General features: G+C 41.3%; 1 protein-coding gene across 1 annotated transcript; it reads left to right on the top strand.

Annotated features, from left to right (window-relative positions):
- Positions 1-326: 326 nt before the first annotated feature.
- Positions 327-12,596, top strand: synpo2b (synaptopodin 2b; the record flags this gene model as incomplete). The annotated part of the gene is made up of 3 exons (XM_084155149.1): positions 327-1,068; positions 5,233-7,478; positions 10,763-12,596. 3 exons carry the CDS (start codon positions 327-329, stop codon positions 11,300-11,302), a joined length of 3,528 nt encoding a protein of 1,175 aa, XP_084011275.1. The 3' UTR covers positions 11,303-12,596.
- Positions 12,597-13,258: the final 662 nt, after the last annotated feature.

Raw genomic sequence — 13,258 nt, 5'->3', positions numbered from 1 at the left:
TGATGGTGTGTTTGTGTGTGTTTGTTATGTGCGTGTGTGCATGTACGTGCATGCATGCTCATGTACGTGCATGCATGCTCATGTACGTGCACGCATGTGTCTGTGTGCATGTTCAAATCGTATCACATTGCTTTGCTGCTTTGTGTTTACAGCTGCAAGGTGATATTGTTGACATTGATACTGAATGCTTAATACTGTGTTCATTATCAATTCCTTAGTGGAAGGTCCCTTATCTCTTATTTATCATGCTCTCTTGTCTCCTGTCTTGTTCTAAATGTTGCATTTGTCACATCCAGGACCCTGTCTGTGTCTGTAACAAACTAGAGATGGAGCCAGAAACAGAGGACCAGGAGAGCACTGTCATGGACACTTGGTCAGTCTCTGAGTACCGCCACTCCTCTGACGACCTTTACGTCTCAGAGTCCCGGGATGGATCCTACTATGAAGAAAGGAAGAGTGATACAGAGCTCCGCATAGAGCCCCAACACACCCACATTAGACAGGCTGAGTCCCCCCATTCTGTAGGGTCCCCTGAACCATACACCAAGAGAGCCATTGTGGAACATCAGAGACCACCCTCCGACTACAGCCCGGAAGAACGTAGCCCGGTTAGGGGACTGAGCCCCAGCAGAACCCAGGAGATAGACACCTTATCACAGGGGCCAGGTAGCGTCTACCCTGGGGAATCCGGGGGCTCCGATGCCGAGTCCTACCCAAGCACCCCTTCACCGACTCCCCCAAAGTCCCCACAAGCCCCCGCCCCGAACCCCAACTCGTGTCGAATATCAAGGCAACGGTCCACCTCCTCTTCCTCCGTTGGCCGGAGAGAGATGACCCTAACTCTGACCCATGGGGAACCCAGGGGGGACGGCAGGAGGCTGGGCTCTGGGACCGGGGCCAGGGGGAATGGGAGTGTTGAGTCTCCGGAGGAAGGAGGGCACAGCGAAGCACCTCCTGCTTATCTATCCTTTGGAATTTCAGCGCAGGGTGCTGAGCAGGCAGAGGAGTGGGACTCTGCATCTGAGAGAGATCTCCCCAGTCCCAGCAGACACAGGGTGAGGCGCGCACGTAAGTAGCCACCCTCCTCCTCCCCCAACCCCCTCATTCATTTACTGTAGATCGAGCACCAATGTAAGTCTATGCAACTCAAAACGATGTGGTAATTTTCTCTGTGTCGCATTCGGCTTATAAGGAAATTAAAACAATGTTGGAAATGTTATTTCAATGCAATAATTTGAAAATAAATGGCATGTCAAAATAGAACTGGCTTAATGTCACTTAAATCATGTTCTTTGTATTGTAAATTAACTGCTGTTATTGTTGCTACAAAGTACAGTGACGTTTATAAAGCAAAATAGATAATGATGCAATGTTTGAATTTGGACTAAAGGGCATGACTGCTGGGATGTGTGTTTTATTTTAAGTGGGCATACAGGCTGACTCTCCTGTGCATTTAACAGTCTGAGTGGATAAGATTAAAATACGACCATGCCTCTGATGAGGCTGGCAGAAGTTAATTTGACGGACACCACCATGTGTCATCCTGGCTTGACACCCGATCCCTTTTCAAACCATTAGCCTTGACTGTGTAATGGAAAGTTAGCTCCTCACTTTTCTTGCCTCATAGACCCCCCTAAGTCAGCTCTGAAGTGAGGCTGGTGCTTTTATTGCATCTTGCAATGTGGACCTAAAAATAAAAGTACACAGTTGCAGAGTCTGCAGGTCCTGTCATTACTGAAGTTAAAGCACATTAAAAGTAGCAGTCCAACTTTTCGGAATGTTTACCCTCTTTGGATTTGCTGTCAATGTATGTTATATGCACATGGCAAACACCTTGTTGCAAACGTCACGCAAACACTCTATTTATTAAGTAGTCTATTTTATACTTTTTTATTAAATGTTACTTTTTAAATGGGGTCACAGATGTTTTGATCAATATTATTTTAAATTAACACAAAGTGTCATTATTTTATGTGTTTATACATTGTTATTCTTTTGTTAGTGTAATCCTCCAAGTAAAGTCTCAACTATATCAAATGCAATAAATAATTTGTGTTCATTCAGTCTACAACACTGGCAGATGGACAATAACAGAAAAAAATGATAAATCAGATTGACTAAACATAAACTGGTGCTTCAAGACATTTAACAATAACTTATTTGAAGTGTTAAAGGAGAAGTTAAGTATTTTAAAATGTAACGTTAGATGGTTCCTCATCCTGAAAGTAGTCTATAGCCCAGTAAAAAAATATTAATCCATGGTTTGGTTTTCTTTAAACTTCAGCTAACTTTAGCCACCGCTAGCTAAAAACAATGGGAGTGATGGGGGTATGTGGTGCCTGTTCAAAAAGATGGATCACCTTTAAGTAACAGTAAACCAAATAACTGAGTTGATTTAAGTTGATTTGGCCATGAACATTTTAAGAGGCACTGCACGCATGCCCCCATTACTTCCATATATTTTTAGCTACTGTATAGAATAATACTGAACATTCCTTTTAACATTTAAAGTGTTACTTTTGCGACAATGTAGGAGTATAGTAGTTAATGTATTATTTTAATGTAAAGATGAAAGTTGTAATATTGAGAAGTCTGTTCTCTATTGTTAAAAATCATCATATGTAAATTTGATATATTTGTCGGCAAAAATACATATATTATCATCCTCTAGTGGGCACTATAAAAACGTTGTAGCTCATAGGATAAAATAAAAATACATTCAAAATGTCAACTGACTAAAATCTAACTTAAGAAGTATCATATTTGTATTATTTGTATTAGTTTTCTACTTATAACATAACTATTTAAAAGTATTATTCGTCTGCACAGGGTCTTTATATAAGCTACAGATAATTGGCTAGGTAGCTATAATGGGTTTTGCTAAAACTGTCTAGTCAGTTTACATGACAACGTCATGTCAATAGACGACAGTATTCTGTAGTCCTTAGGTTGGAAGCTTAAAATAAATGGAAGTGTTTGCTATAATACAATATGATAGGAAAGTAATTTGTCAGGAGCCATCGTGACAAGATAATAAATAGAAGGTCTGGAATTAAACTTAAAATCTCTGGCTCTCTATTTGTTCCTTTATTTTGGAGTTAAGTTGAAATATAATGAAGAGAAAGGTTTTTCTAAAATATTGGCCATTAATGTTTGAATGATTTGTAATACATAATGAAATAATGGAGCTCGTTGTTTGGAAAGTGGCTTCCAAAGTTGTCTGTCTCCAAGCCATCTATTTATAATGTCGTAAACTAAGGTACTGTACGTGATAAATTACTTTCCTCATGAATCATGTAGGATGTCATGATATTAGCGCTACACATTCATAAACACTAACTGTTTTGCAGAAGGGCAAGGGATGAGATATGAACCATACTAATTCATTTAAATTCAAGACGAAGAAAGGCTAGATTTACCATAGGTGCTGAGATCAACAAGTCAGAAGCAACTAAGTTGAACAATGTCAAAAGATCAACCATTTGACATTGTATAGTATTAATCAGATATTCAATATCCATTATATTCTGCAGTTATCCCCATGTACAATGCATTCGGAAAGTATTCAGACCCCTTCACTTTTTCCACATTTTGTTACGTTACAGCCTTATTCTAAAATGGATTAAAGTCATGTTCTTCCTCATCAATCTACACACAATACCCCATAATGACAAAGCGAAAACAGGTTTTTAGACATTTGTACAAATATACAAAATAAATCAAATAAAAATTGCTTATTTACATAAGTATTCAGACCCTTTGCTATGAGACTCGAAATTGAGAACAGGTGAATCCTGTTGCCATTGATCATCCTTGAGATGTTTCTACAACTTGATTGGAGTCCACCTGTGGTAAATACAATTGATTGGACATGATTTGGAAAGGCACACACCTGTCTATATAAGGTCCCACAGTTGACAGTGCATGTCAGAGCAAAAACCAATCTGTGAGGTCGAAGTTTGCCCAGCCAAACTGAGCAATCAGGGTAGAAGGGCCTTGGTCAGGGAGGTGACCAAGAACCCGATGGTCACTCTGACAGAGCTCCTCTGTGGAGATGGGAGAACCTTCCTGAATGACAACCATCTCTGCAGCACTTCACCAGTCAGGCCTTTATGGTAGAGTGGCCAGACAGAAGCCACTCCTCAGTAAAAGGCACATGATAGCCTGCTTGAAGTTTGCCAAAAGGCACCTAAAGGACTCTCATACCATGAGAAACAAGATTCTTTGGTCTGATAAAACCAAGATTGAATGCCAAGCGTCACGTCTGGAGGAAACCAGGCACCGCTCATCACCTGGCCAATATCATCCTTACGGTGAAGCATGGTGGTGGCAGCATCATGCTCTGGGGATGTTTTTCAGCGGCAGGGACTGGGAGACTAGTCAGGATCGAGGCAAAGATGAACAAAGCAAAGTACAGAGAGATCCTTGATGAAAACTTGCTCCAGAGCGCTCAGGACCTCAGACTGGGGCGAAGATTCACCTTCCAACAGGACAATGACCCTAAGCACACAGCCAAGACAACGCAGGAGTGGCTTCGGGACAAGTCTCTGAATGTCCTTGAGTGGCTCAGCCAGAGCCCGGACTTGAACCCGATCGAACATCTCTGGAGAGACCTGAGAATAGCTGTGCAGCAACACTCCCCATCCAACCTGACAGAGCTTGAGAGGATCTGAAGAGAAGAAATGGAGAAACTCCCCAAATACAGGTGTGCTAAGCTTGTAGCGTCATACCCAAGAAGACTCAAGGTTGTAATCACTGCCAAAGGTGCTTCAACAAAGTACTGAGTAAAGGGTCTGAATACTTATGTAAATGTCACATTTCAGTTTTTATTTATTCATACATTTGTGCAAATTTCTAAAAACCAGTTTTTGCTTTGTCATTATGGGCTATTGTGTGTAGATTGATGAGATAAAAAAACAATTTAATACATTTTAGAATAAGGCTGTAACGTAACAACATTTGGAAAAAGTGAAGTGGTCTGAATACTTTCCGAATGCACTGTAACTTAAATGGCAATTGAGAAAGCTACACCATAAAAGTAATCGGTTGATGACATTCTCAGGACATGGGTAGACAGTGCTCTTGTAATGTATTGTATGTGGGGCACTTTTATGTGATACCTCCTCACATTACATATGCATCATTCTGAGGTAGCATAATTTATGTAATTACACTACGTTGATAAAATCTCTCTTTTTATCTCTGTCCTCTCTTCTCATCTCTCCCTCCCAGGGCCCAGACAGAGCGAGAGCCAGTCAGACAGGCAGGTGAAGGAAGCCAAGTCTAAATGTAAACGCATTGCTTTGCTGTTGACCGATGCACCAAATCCCAGAAACAGAGGGGTGTTGATGTTCAAGAAGCGGCGGCAAAGGGTTAAGAAGTATACACTTGTCAGCTACGGGACAGGTCAGCACCAGTTTGACGACAAAAGCGACGAAGACGAAGAAAGTGAAGACGGCAAAACGGTCAGGTTTACTTTGGCCACTAATGATTATTCTGAACTTGAAGAAGACTACTCAGTGAATGCCCAAGACCGAGACGTCAATTTAAACTGGGAGAACCTTGGAATAGCCAACATATTTCACCACCTGGAAGAGATGGAGCAACTGCCGGAGACAAAAGGCAAGGGCGTGGCAATGTTTGCGCAGCGCCGCCAGAGGATGGATGAGATTGCCTTAGAGCACGAGGAAATGAGGCGCAAAGGCTTACCCGTCGAAGGTATTGTAGAGCTTGAAGACACAGAAATGCACAAGTCTTACAAAATGGATGAAACTTACGTGCAATCCAATCAAATTCAATACAGTGAAAGGCATGCTGATCAGATCTACATGGATGCTCATGGCAATCAACATCTGCAGTTCAAAGAAAACCAACAGGAGATGCAACAATGTGCTCACATGATGAACAGTATGCCCAACCACCTAGCTAGTGCCATACCGAAGCCTCTTGTGGCCAATAGAACAGCGAAGCCCTTCTTGGGATCCCAAAAGAGAGTGCCTGTCCCATTTTCTCCTCTTAGTGGTGTCACTAGCCCGGTGAAGCATCATGAACTCAAATTCAAGGTATCAGTCCCTATACACACAGTTCCACAGGTCTGGTCCCCAACTGGGGACTTCATAGCTTCGCGAGATGAACGCATATCTGTACCAGCAATCAAGACTGGCATCCTACCAGACTCAAAAAGAAGAGGTGCTAATAGAGCAGCCTCTGATCAACCCTCCAATGCCTATATTCAAAACAGAGGGGAAAGAAGATCATATATTGAGTCAGGAGAAGAGGAAGACTACTTTAGTCTTGGTGCTGAGGCATGCAACTTTATGCAACCTCGAACAGTCAAGCACAAGAATCCCCCACCTGTTGCCCCAAAGCCTAGCATCAACCCAGCCTGTCCACCATGGTTGAAGGAGAGTCCCTCGAATGTACTATTTCACCCAGCAAGGAGTCCAATCCCGGCATCTTTCCCAAGTCCAGTGGGGCCTCCTCCTCAGCAATACTTCAAACAACAAGACTGGCTTTCGCCTCAGCAAACGGCGAACCTCCGCGAACCACCCCAAGCTCAGGCACGACCACAGCCACCCATGAACACCGGGGCACCAGCCAACTCAACATCACCCTCTCAATTTCAGCCAACCATGAATAGCTGGAGTCCACAGCCACCGCGGTCCCCAGTGAGTATTCAGGCCCTGAACCCAACTCACACGGCACCTCGCCAACCCACAATCTCAAAGTCCTCAAATCCTTCGGTGGCATCTTGCCCACCCCATCGAGGGAGCTCTTACAGCCACGCAGCCAAGGCACCACCTACTTCTCCAATGGGTCACATCTCTGAGGGCATTGTTAGTCCGGCCATAAATGGTCCAACTCTGAGGGGAAGAGGTGCCGAACTCTTTGCCAAGAGACAGACCCGTATGGAGAAGTTTGTGGTGGATGCCGAAACAGTTCAGGCCAACAAAGCAAAGTCTCCTTCCCCCACCGCCTCCCTTCCAGGTGCTTGGAGATACTCATCCAACATCCGAGCCCCACCTCCATTGTCATACAATCCCCTTCATGTTCCTTTCTACCCCCCTGCAGCAGCTAAACAGCCCCCTTCAACAAGTCCAAAAATGAAGCTAAAGACCAAGGAGAAAACAAAACCACCACCCCCCAAGCACCTGGATGCCCTAGATATCATGAAACATCAGCCCTACCAGCTGGACTCATCACTCTTTAGATATAACATAGGCACTGAGGCTGAAGGCCTTAGCCCTAGCCTCAAAATGGCCCCCATCCCAACCCCTGTGTCAAACCCACCCTTGAGCCCTAAACCTGCCCCTGTTGTCAGCCCTAGACCTTCCTTTGCCACTTCTCCTCACCCTGTCCATGACCTCCCCCCAGCAAACCAACAAATCAAGCCTATAGCTCCTGCTAAGTCTACTAGATCGGTGAGTGTCCTATACCCTTTCGGCTGTCAACCTACACGGTCAATTGAACCACTCCCAGTTAGCAAGCAACTGGATTGGAAGCATAATGCTTTACCTGCTGTGCATGATAGCCCCAACAAAGCTCCCCAAGCTCCAAGCACCCACTGCCCTATACCCACAAGCACTCCCCATCAGCTATCTCTCAGTTTCAACTCAGAATCTTTGTCTTCTATACCCTTTGATGCTGATGTCCTCTCTAGAGGTACCATTCAAATGGCTCCTCGGCCTACATTTTCTGCCAAAAAGCAAGCGGTAACAACCAAACAGTGGAGGCATGTCGTTCTGCAACATTAGTCCCAACCCACTGCCCCATTTTGATGTTGCAGAAGATGCAGAGATTATACACTATTTCTTACAATTTCTAAAGCACTATTTATTTCAAACACTTTAAATTAAATTAGGTGTGTCCCGCCAAGTATTTCAAATAATAGACTTATTTTTGGTAATATCTCTGCATTGTTGCGGTGTTAAAATGTCACCCTATGTCTTCTTACTTTCTGCTGCACATAGTATGCAAACCTAGCACAAAACATTTTAAATGACAACTTAGAACAATAAACTAAACAATTAATTAAATCTTTAAAAAATGTACAATATGCATGACAGGTCAACAAGGGAAACAATGGATGCATTTTCATTCTGTTCATCTAGCTTTACAAAAAAAATGAAAAAAATAGCAGAACATTTAGATTTATAGGAGATTACCACAAAAAAACAAATGTCTCTGTTTTTGTCTTACTGAAGTCATTTTCCAGACCAACAACCTGGGTTATACCAGTGATTTTATAGAGATATAATATTTCAATAGGTATCACTGTGTATGGTTGTTATCATTAATTGGCCACTCTGCCACCCCTCCTCGATCTACCTCCTTTGCTTTAGTTAACACCCCAATTTCAACTTGATAATGCTATCTGTTTGCTTCATAGCTTGTAAAACAATGAAATTAGAGGCTTGCTGTGCATGAATGTTTCCTGGCAGAATGATAAACTATTGAGAATGAGAGACTATTGTAGGTGTTGTTAATGAAGCTGCGAATGAAGCTAATGTTAGCTACTGCTAATACCAATGAAGGTAGTGTTTGCCAATTAAGCTAGTTAGCTAATTTTGCTAGCTATTGATACAGAGTTTAGCAAGTAAATCCGTTAGGTAGTTGCTATATTGTTGTCTGCAGAGCTAGATCATTAGTGATGATACAGATACTAGCAGGGGAAAGTGATATATACATTAGGCATAAGAGGCAGAATTCAACAAAAAAGTCCCCTTCTTGGCTGAAGTTTTGGTCCCACTAGGGATACATCGTGTTGAGTATTCTCAGGAAAATGTGATCAGTTGTGTGTGCAGCTGAAAAGAGGAAACATTTCTAGTTTGTCTATGGTGCCTTGCCTCGCCTTTTTTTGTAAATTAATGTATGTTTAGGGTAGCCTGTATTCACCAGTGGTCTCATGACCACATGCAACATTACCATTATTGGAACATTAATGTTCATACCCATAGGAAATGTAAAACAGTATGGTTGGATGCTAGTCAAAATAATGTTTGCAGTGTATGCAATATGATAGCAATGATATTGCATAACATAAAAACTGGGGGATTTGTTCATACTTTTATGAAGATATAAGAATAATATGAATAATAATAGGCACTATATTTGGATGCAGACCTCTTACAATTCCTTCAGTCTCATTCCAAACTATATTTAATAGTGTGTTACAGCTCAAAGCTTTTGCTAATTGTGTTTTTAAAGCCCCCACTACATCTTTGTGTTGTTGACAATGTGGAATATTGTATTTTATTGTCAATTATGGCCAGTCACTTAGTTGTTTTTATCAACATATTCATTTTAACACTTAATCAAACATGATTTATGTTCAGGTTAAACGCAATTGATATGTATGTTACAAATAATCCTTCTTTAATTTCCAATCAGATTGCTGACCTGACCTTTTCTGTCCTTGTTATGTTTATTTTTCCTCTTTTATGTGTTTCATTGTATATTGCACTTCTTGTACTCTGCACAATCTTGCTATTAAATATTTCCCTTTACCTTTCCCTGTGTATTTTTTCATATTTCATTACTACTGCATGAACTCTTGCAACCTTTTCTTTTATGAATGCATCACGCTTTAATTATTGTACCACACACTCACATTGTTCTCTTTATTCATTTGTAATACCTCTTCTATTTTAATGTTGCTTATGAATTTGCTAATGTTGCCAATTCATGGTACCTTAAGCAATATTGGGTTAAAAACAGTAATTACAACAATGATTGCCTCATTGTGCATAATGCAGGTTAGTTCACATCTTCTACTTTACAGCAAATTAAACTATATTTGAGTCCTTTCCACCTGTAGAAGACGCTTTGGTAGGTTTCAGTTTTCAATGACCGTTAAGGCAAGGTGTTACGTCCTCTAAACAGGTCTTTGTTCAAACCCAAAGTTTGCATGGAGACCTGCTATGAGCAAAGGGTTCACCCGTTTCCAAATATAGCTCAGACTCACCATCTTTAAAACCTGCTATCCCTTTCGAAAAGTTAGCTCTACTAAGCAGAGACCCGATAGGATCAACCCCTGCCAAAGGTAAGTGCTGAAAACTAACTCTCTTCCCAGCTATTGGTCTTAATTGGCCATGGGGACTCATGTATTTTAGGGAGAAACGACACCATTACGTCACCCAGCTATGTTTAGAACATGAACACTGAACAAAATGTGCAGTGATATTGCATCATCAGGTTTGAGGGTCGTTCACTACTGTGAACGGCCCTCACCTATTTATAGGTGTTCATCTCCAGGCAACAATGCTACTGTATGAGAGAGTGATGTGACCTGTATGTTGTGAAAAAATAGCAATAATCATGGGGAAATGTAATGGACGGTGATGAACACACAGTTGAGTAGAATTGGCCTGTGTCCATCTGAAGAGTTTGAAAGGGGATAGCCTGCCCTTTCACAGGAGGCAAGGCTCTCTGACACTGTGTGTGTGTTTTATTGTACCGCAAAATGAATCACCTTATTGCACAGGATGAGGAATCTTCTCTCCTTCTCTGCTCAAGTAATCCAGGCCAAACTAAGTTGTGGAGAACTACTGTTTTTCTGTGTATTCTACCCAAAATTCTACTCTCACAGTTGGTTGGGAACAGAGGGGTACAGTGTCATGAACACATTTATTAAATGCCTCATAAATACATGTGCATTACATTACATATGGTATTTTATATTTCGACCCTGAGCCCCAGTGTGTACAGTATGCGTCATGTGACCAGAATCACATCAATCAAGTACAATGTCCTTTTCTTCCAGGGACTTGGCAGAAGCTACTCTCTGTCCCTACCCAGACGGATGTGCTCCATGTCCTACATGCCCTCCCAGTCATCTATGTCCCCTGTGACCACCCCTGTGTTCCATCCATCTCTCGGGAGGCAGACCTCCTGGCAGGAAAAAGCCACCCTCAAGCCCCCCAGCCCTTGGGAGGCTGCTTCCCGGAGCCCCCTGGGCCTGGTGGACGACGCCTTCCGGTTCCAGAACATCCCTCAGTCCATCGCCACTAACGTCAACTCCGCCGCCAACCGACGATCTCTTCCAGAACCTCCGGACGAATGGAAGCGCAAGGTGTCATTGGACGCCCCCAGTGTCAGTTGTGGTTACTATCATGCTCCACCCCCAGCCATGCATACTAGGTCAATGAGCTTGACCTCTGCCCCTGTCTACGGGCCTCCCTTCAGACAGGCCCAGCCTCTGTGTTCAGGGGTGAGTGCTAGCGTTGGACATATGGGTCGAGGCCTGGGCCACCCGAGTCAGTCCCTCTACGCTACCTTGCCACTCACAGCTATGAGAAGGTAATCTCGCACAGCCATCTGTATATCAGCAAGAATTAAAAAATAAAACAGTGCACTTGTAAGAACAAACGTAGAAAATATAATTGGATGAACAGATTTAAACAACATGTTATAATTAACAATTGGATCAAGGTAGTATTTCTTTTTTTTAAGACAAATGTTTGGAATCAATGAGGAAATACTGACGTACCAAGATTGTGATAATGGTCTACAGCAGCATGCTAAGATTAATAACAAGTTTAAAGATGGAATCTGCAGGGAAACGGCGCCACTGTCTGCCCCACTGCCATTGTTATTGGTTTTGTTTTGAGGTGAGGAGCGTCTTCCAACATGGTAAAAAAATTATTGCAGTATATATTCTGCTGTTCTATCATGCGTGCAATGATGTCAGAGAGAAAAAAAAACAGTTAGTTGTTTTTAGTAACTTTGTTGTTGTAATATCACAAACGGACATGACAGTTTCACCGTTATGGATTCTAGCTTTAAAGGTTTTCATTTCTGAAAAAAAAGTACTGATGTTAATGGGCTTTGGTTTAAATTGGAGTTTGTTTTTGTGTATGTTTGTGCATTTATTATGGTTTGAGCATGGATTGTTTGTGCATTTTGTCCCATGGCCACAGGGGGCAAAGAAGTGGTAGCTCGTTCTCTACTATAATTCTGATCAGTGAAGTGCATTCACGCACATCTATAGTATGTATTGTATGTTCTAATGTATGTTCCATTGAATGTTCTGTACCTGAAAAGTCTAAATTCCAAACACGTTTTATGAATTTTGATAAATGGATACATGATAGGCCTGTTATTTATTTGCATGTGTGTTACATTGATTTACCTCTAAAAGTAAGAGGTGTGCAAGGTGATGAGTGAGAAAATGACAGATGGCAGGGAAAGGAAAGTTAGATGTGTTGAACCTATAACTTACATGTTTTATTTTCCACATAGTATTGAAACTACATTGAAAAATGTATTGAGTATTGTTATGTGATGTAAGCGGTAACATCTAAAATAAAAAGACAGTAAAGTGGATTTAAAATGTATTGCTAGGGTTCCTTGATGGTTTGTGTAATATGCGCAATGTGTAGCAGGTTAGATAGCAAGTATCAAGTGCACATACTGATGAAAACAATCAATATTCAAGTTTCAGACAATCCCTTCTGTTACTATGAAAATTAAGGAAATGTAGAAATGTCTTATTATTGCTGAAATATAGAACATTAACAGGGTTTTATTCATGTCATTCAGTCAGTTTGCAAAACATAGGCACACACTATATTCAAGACCACGTCATTGAATACAGGTTGAAGTTTCTATGATTGGTTTGGCATGTCTGTGAAAAGCATGTGAAATGTGCCACACTTTCATATGGACTATGAATGTGTTGAAGATATTGTAACATTTATCACTTGATTGTGTTCATTTGTTGCAGCACTGAAGATAAATATTGTACTCTTCCATTAAAACGTTCACATTGTCGAGGACACCGTGCCCCTGAAGTTTTATTTCATTAACAGATATGCAGGATTTGTCAAATGTTTCTTACACTTTGGAAATTGTTTGTATACCCATTCAAAATGTGTGGTATGCTGAATTCGTTGAGAAACAAACAATTGCTGAATACAAATAAAACGTATAGTAATATATTAGATACATGTACAGTACCAATCAAAAGTTTGGACACACCTACTCATTCAATGGTTTTTCTTTATTTGTACTATTTTCTACATTGTAGAATAATAGTGAAGACATCAAAACTATGAAATAACACATATGGAATCATGTAGTAACCAAAAAAGTGTTAAACAAATCAAAATATAAAATATATTGAGATTCTTCAAAGTAGCCACCCTTTGCCTTGATGACAGCTTTGCACACTCTTAGCATTCTCTCAACCAGCTTCATGAAGAATCCTTTTCCAAAAGTCTTGAAGGAGTTCCCACATATGATGAGCACTTGTTGGCTG

Source organism: Coregonus lavaretus (assembly GCF_964263955.1).
Source record: "Coregonus lavaretus genome assembly, chromosome: 38".
Classification (NCBI taxonomy): Eukaryota; Metazoa; Chordata; class Actinopteri; order Salmoniformes; family Salmonidae; genus Coregonus; species Coregonus lavaretus.
Note: the sequence above shows the minus strand (reverse complement) of the source record. Positions and strands in the feature narration are given on the sequence as shown.